The 5838-nt window shown below is 44.6% G+C and overlaps 1 protein-coding gene across 1 annotated transcript in view; it reads right to left on the bottom strand.

Annotated features, from left to right (window-relative positions):
- Window positions 1–5838, bottom strand: part of uacab (uveal autoantigen with coiled-coil domains and ankyrin repeats b) — a 53364-nt gene that overhangs the window by 2608 nt on the left and 44918 nt on the right. The window contains exons 14-18 of the mRNA XM_032535471.1: window positions 5345–5375; window positions 5178–5227; window positions 2057–4771; window positions 1463–1615; window positions 771–836 (exon numbers count right to left, since the gene is read on the bottom strand). Of these exons, the coding sequence (XP_032391362.1) occupies window positions 771–836; window positions 1463–1615; window positions 2057–4771; window positions 5178–5227; window positions 5345–5375 (3015 nt within the window). The remainder of the gene's footprint in view (window positions 1–770; window positions 837–1462; window positions 1616–2056; window positions 4772–5177; window positions 5228–5344; window positions 5376–5838) is intronic.

The raw sequence follows: 5838 nt of genomic DNA, 5'->3' as shown, positions 1-5838 counted from the left end.
AAACCAGTTAAAATGCTATATTTTTCTGTATGAGGACAAAATTAATTTGTTGCCATATGGCATATAAGACATCAAGACATTTTTACCATGTTTAAAAAAATAATTCATGCAATAGAGGGTTAATTATTCCTAACCCATCTCCAGTGGTGGCCTCAAATAATCAGCAGGCTGTCACACATCTTACCGCCGTAAACATATGAAGTAGCTCTTGCTTTTGGATGGTGTCAAAGTGCTAAAACTTGGTAGATTTTGATTTTACAATAACACAGCCATGATTCAATAAAACAGATGCAATTTCATTAACATCTTTACGATTTTTCCCCCCTTTCCATTCAATGTTTGTAAGTATGATCCTTTATTTTTTTTAACTGGCACTACCAGTGAGTCATACAACCTTCCGGGATCCGTTTTACCTCACTATCATGCCGACTACATGCTAACTAGACCCATACTGCAGCAGTGGTGACAGCGCCCAATTTGAATTAAACTTAATTACTTTCTGTTGCCATATTCAGAAATGTAGCACTAGCCTATAACATTTGTAAAAGGAGGTTTGCCACAAAAGGATTGCCACAAAAGCTCTTATCTCTTCTCCGAAACATCTGTCAGTTTAATTATTCTTTCAAACCCTGAATCTCTGGGAGTGATTGTTGTTGTCAGGGTTCTATAAGGTTATCAAGAAGCATTACTACATTATTTGAATTAAGACCATTCATGGGAATGAAAACAACAAGTTGTATGTTGAACAGAGATTAAGGAGAGGGACTCACCTGTGCTGCGCTGAGAAGATGAGTTCGATAAATTGAAACCACCTCCCTGTGTTGCCTCTCAGCATCCTTAGGGAACAGAAGACAAAGACATGAAGTGAACTGGTAAATACTGTCGTGGTGCTGTCACTAAACTCTAATTCCACAATATTATAAATCTTCCAGCTACACATAAATCTTAGGATAAAAGAAAAAAGTTTGATTTTCCAGCTCGATCCATTAGTGGGGAAGGAGTTAGCTAAGGCTAAGACTAGCGACGCTAAGCCAGCGTCACGACCAAACGTTAGTGATTGGTTATTCCAAATCCAGAGGGACTCTGGGTAGATCCAATAGTTTTAAACTTCAACAGAGTTCCTGCCTTCAAGGAAGCTAAAACTTGTCAATGGAGAGTGGCCAGACTCTCTGTACAAAGGAAATGTACCAGAGTCTGGTAGGACCCATGCTACATATTTTCACCCCTATTTATCAAATAAAGGAGGTATACATGGTGCAATTACTAAATCCCAAAACACATGGATTGTGAGGCCAAAATGTTATTGTATCATCTTTGTTAATATCCCTGTGTATAATGTATTTAATGTTTTTAAGTCTGTCAGTCAATGACAAGAAGACAGCTACTGTGAGGTAAATATAAAAATTATAAAAATATAGCAGATCATGCACATGTTTACATAATACTGTTTATGTCCACTTACAGCCAGCTGTTGCTGTAGGCTCTTGATCTGGCCATGGAGTGTGTCGATGTGCTGCGTCTGTCTCTTATTGGGGGCGTTGCTTGTGTATGCCAGCTGGGACAGACCGTTAAGTGCCTGCTTCAATCGCTCAACATCTGTCAGCAACTCTGTGATCTGACACAGACACACACACAGACACACAGACCCACACAACAGACACACACCCACCACACACACACACCACACACACCACACACACACACACACACACACACAACACACACACACACACCCACACACACACACCCACACACACACACACACACACACACACACACACACCCACACACAACACAACACACACACACACACACACAAACACACACACACAACACACACACACACACACACACACACAAAAATATATCCTACTTGATAACATATTTTCATTACAATAGCCATGTAAAAAATCTTTCAAAATCTACATGTACACAAAGCTAAAACAGACACACAAATACTATTAGAGTATATTATCAATTTTTTTTATATCTACAGACAAACACACATTGTAGTTTATACATTAAAACCATGACTGACAACAAAACATTTTACTACCTTCTTGTCTTTTGCTTCAGTCTGCTGAGCTGATGTCTGAATCCTCCTCTGAAGATCACCGATGGTGCTGAGCGACTCATCATATCTCTCTTTCAGCTCCCTAATTTCTCTCTCAATTGCACGGCCCTTCTCCTGGAGGGCCTCCATCTCGGCCCGCGCCCTGCTCTCACCCTCCCTTGCTTGCGATGTCTCCCGGTGGGCCTCTTCACTCTCCTTAGCCAAGCTCCGTAGCTTATTTGTCAGATTGGCGACGTCCTCCTCCAGCTGCTGCTTCTCCTTCTTCAGCTGGTTCATTTGGTCTTCCTTGTAGCGAATTTCCTCCAGAGCCTGTGTGGCCTGAAGGAGCTCAGATTGCAGGGCAGATACATCTTCAGCCCTCTGGGCGCTGTTCTCCTCCTCTTCGCGGAGAGCCAATCGAAGCTTAGCGACCTCGGCCTCCAGGGCATCCTTGGCCTTGGCCTGTTGTTGCAGCAGAGATGCCTCTTCCCCACAGCGTTCCTGAACTTCTTTCTGTAGGGCACAAACCCTCTGGGCCTCCTCCTGCTGAGCCTCTCTGGCTTTCTTGCAGTCGGCCTGGGCTTGCTGCATGGCGTCGTGGAGGGCTTTAAGCTCTGTGTCGTATGTTGCTATCCGAGTCAACTCCGATTTCAGACGCTCCTGGAGATTCTGGATTTGAGCGTTGCTGAGGGCGTTCTGGTTTTGAAGATCAGCGTTCTGAAGCGTTACCTCCCTGTGCTGCTGCTCTAGCCTAACCAACTTCTGAGTTAATTCCTCAAATTTACCCTTGAACTCTTCCTCCACATTCTTGTGCTTTTCACTGGTAACTACAGCAGAGTCAAGTCTCTGTTGAACAGATTCAATCTCAACTTTTAGTTGATCTTTCTCCTGTCTGTTGCTCTCTCTGGCAGACCTTTCTGTATTATACTTCTCTTCCATTTCCAACAGTTTGACTGTCAACTCCTTCACCTGGGCACTGTGCGAGTGTTCTTTTTCCTCAGCCGCTGTCAGCGGGATAAACTTGGACTGAATAGCCTCCTGTATGGTATCAAGTTCTTTCTTCTGCGCCTCCAGTTCTCGGGTAAGCTTTAGCGATTCCTCCTGAGCCAACGCATACATCCCAGCCACTTCATTTGCTCTGTTCTCTGCTTCGTCCACAGCAGCATTCAACTTGTCTGTGATAGCTTTGTGGTCTTTTACGCTCATGTAGTCTTTTTTCATTTCCAACAGGACTTTTTCCAACTTCTCTTTCAACGTATCACTTGCTTCTTTCACATTCTTCAATTCTCCTGCACTCTCTTTTCCCTTGGTCTCCAACTTCAACATCTCAGCTTTAACACTCTCTAAGGTGGAACTTAACTCCATCTTCACTTGCTCGTGCTGCTGTCTGGGAACATACTCTACCTCCAAGCTTTGTTTCAGAGCCTGGCTCTGCGCGGTCAGCTGTACACACTCTTTATCTTTGTCTTCACATTTCCTCTGCAAAAGTTCATGTTTCTTCGCCAGGTCGGCATTCTGAGATCTCAGAGTGTCCACTTCCCTAAGGTGTCTCTCACTTGCGCTTTGGAGCCTGCTGATATTCTCCTGCAGCGTGGGCCTCTCGGTTAGAAGCTGCTGGAGTTGTGCCTCTGCTTTTCCGTAACGTTCGCTGGCTTCCACCAGTTTGTCCTCCAGCTCCTCTAAAGCCGTCACCATGTTCGCCCGGGCTTCCTCGTGCACCTTCATGGGTATAAAGTCGCTCTCAATCCTGCTGTTGATCTCGTCCAGCTGCTCTCGTAGTATATCTCTTTCCTCCTCGCTCTGGCCGACCTCCTTAATTAGAGCCTGGCTTTTGTTAGTCACATCGACCAGTTTCCTTTTCAGTGAATCATTCTGCTCTTCGAGGGCCACCCGTATCCTCTGTTGCTCCTCAGCAGACATCGCCCCGGATCCTCCCTGGGATGACGGAGTGTCCAGCTGTCGATGGAGCTCCGCCACCTCCTCCAGCACACGATCGTAGTCTTCCCTCAGCTCAGCGATCTGCCGTTCCTTCTCGTCTACTGCGTTTGTCAGCAGGTTTTTCATGTTGTCAAACTTCTCAGCTGGCACTGTGTTGCCATGTTTTGTCTGGGTCTCCTTCAAATGGGCTTCCATTTCTAAAAGGGTTTCTGCTAGTTCGTCTCTTTCTGCAGTCAGAGCTTCCAGCTCTTGGTTCAGCTTTTCTGCCTCTGTTGCTAGCTGGTTCTCGCTGCTCTTGTACTCCTCCAAGGCCTTCTCGCTCTGTTTGAGGCGGTTACGAACGCGACACACTTCGGCCGAAGCACCTTCATACTTGGCCTTGATGTCCTGGAGCTGGGCACGCAGTTCTTCTGCTGCCTGGCCTCCTAAGTGTTCCTTAACGGCGACTACATGGGCTTGCAGCTGTTTGACCTTACACTCAGAATCCAGCATCCTCTTCTGGACGTCCCCCAAAGCGTCCTCCAGTTCTTGAACCTGCTGGTCAGCCTGTTTCTGGATGGTGTCTCGGCTCTGAACCAGCTCTTGGCACTCTCGGTTTTTACGGTTTAGGGCAGATTGAAGGCGCGCCGTCTCGTCCTCTGCTGCCTGTTGTTTTCTCTTGACGGCCTCGAGTTCACGCCGGAGTGCCTCCAGTTCAGCAGAGACGTCCCAGCCTACAGTGGGCTGACTTTTCTCTGGCGGCCTGGACAGTGAACGGGGCACGACAGCATTCTGGAACAGCTGCAGAGAAAGAGGAAAAACACATTAAATTATCATTAGTAATTTTGATGGAAAGGCAGCTATTTAATTTGAGAGTGCAGAATAGGTGTTGACTGCTAGGTTCCTTATCTTTCTTTCCTTTGATCTGTAACCCTTAAAACAAACTGACGAGTTCTCAGTTTTAATTTAAGAAGAAAGCCAGCATCTGAATAATGTATAAGCGGTTTCCTTTGTTTTCATGTCCTGCTGTAAGCCCACTACAGCAGGGCTTACAGCCTCGTTACCAGTGTATGAATGGTTCCTGTGCTATGTAAAAGTGCTTTGTGTAGTTGTATAGCGCTGTATAAATGCAGTCCTTTTACATTGTTGACACAAAGTGCTTCCACGCAAACTACTAACGCTGTATTTTCCACAGATTAAAACTTACCTGCTCAGAATCCAGGCTGTGAGCTTGTTTGACCAAAATGTTTTCTTTACCTGCAAGACAACAGTGTAAAAAAAAAAACATTTAAACCTCCTCATACTCTGCAGGTGACGGTTGAAATGATGATATCTAATTTTTCTTTAGGATTCAAGAAACGGAAGGAAACTTACCTTTGATAACAGATTGCACTGAGTAGTCCCCCTGTGGACACAGACCGATACACATTCTCATTACACATGCTTGAACTGAGACTTTTAACATTTCAAATATATTTTATTTACAACACATTGTAGAAGGTTTTAGCAGCACTGGTTTATTTCAAACATGTGCTGTAATGTTCACTACATTTATTAAGCATTTTCTCAAAGCAGACTCCCAGATGCTAGTTTATTAGGACCACTTGGCTAAACCGAGAGGAGTCCAATACATCAGTCTTGTAATATATCCTCTCTCCATGAAGGTTACAATGTTATTTTTTTGTTTGAAACAAAACAAAGCAACGGTTTTAGAGAAGTTTGATTCACTTGTGTGATTATTTTTGGGGGAGAGGTGCTTTTGTTATTTAGCTTACCCTCCTTGATATACACAACAAGTCAAAAGTTTGGGGTCACTTACACATTTCCTTACCACTTCATTATAGACAGAATACCAGCTGATCTGAGTG

The sequence above is a fragment of the Etheostoma spectabile genome, chromosome 1, assembly GCF_008692095.1.
Source record: "Etheostoma spectabile isolate EspeVRDwgs_2016 chromosome 1, UIUC_Espe_1.0, whole genome shotgun sequence".
Lineage (NCBI taxonomy): Eukaryota > Metazoa > Chordata > Actinopteri > Perciformes > Percidae > Etheostoma > Etheostoma spectabile.
The sequence above is the reverse complement of the archived record's forward strand: the minus strand, read 5'-3'. Positions and strand labels throughout refer to the sequence as shown.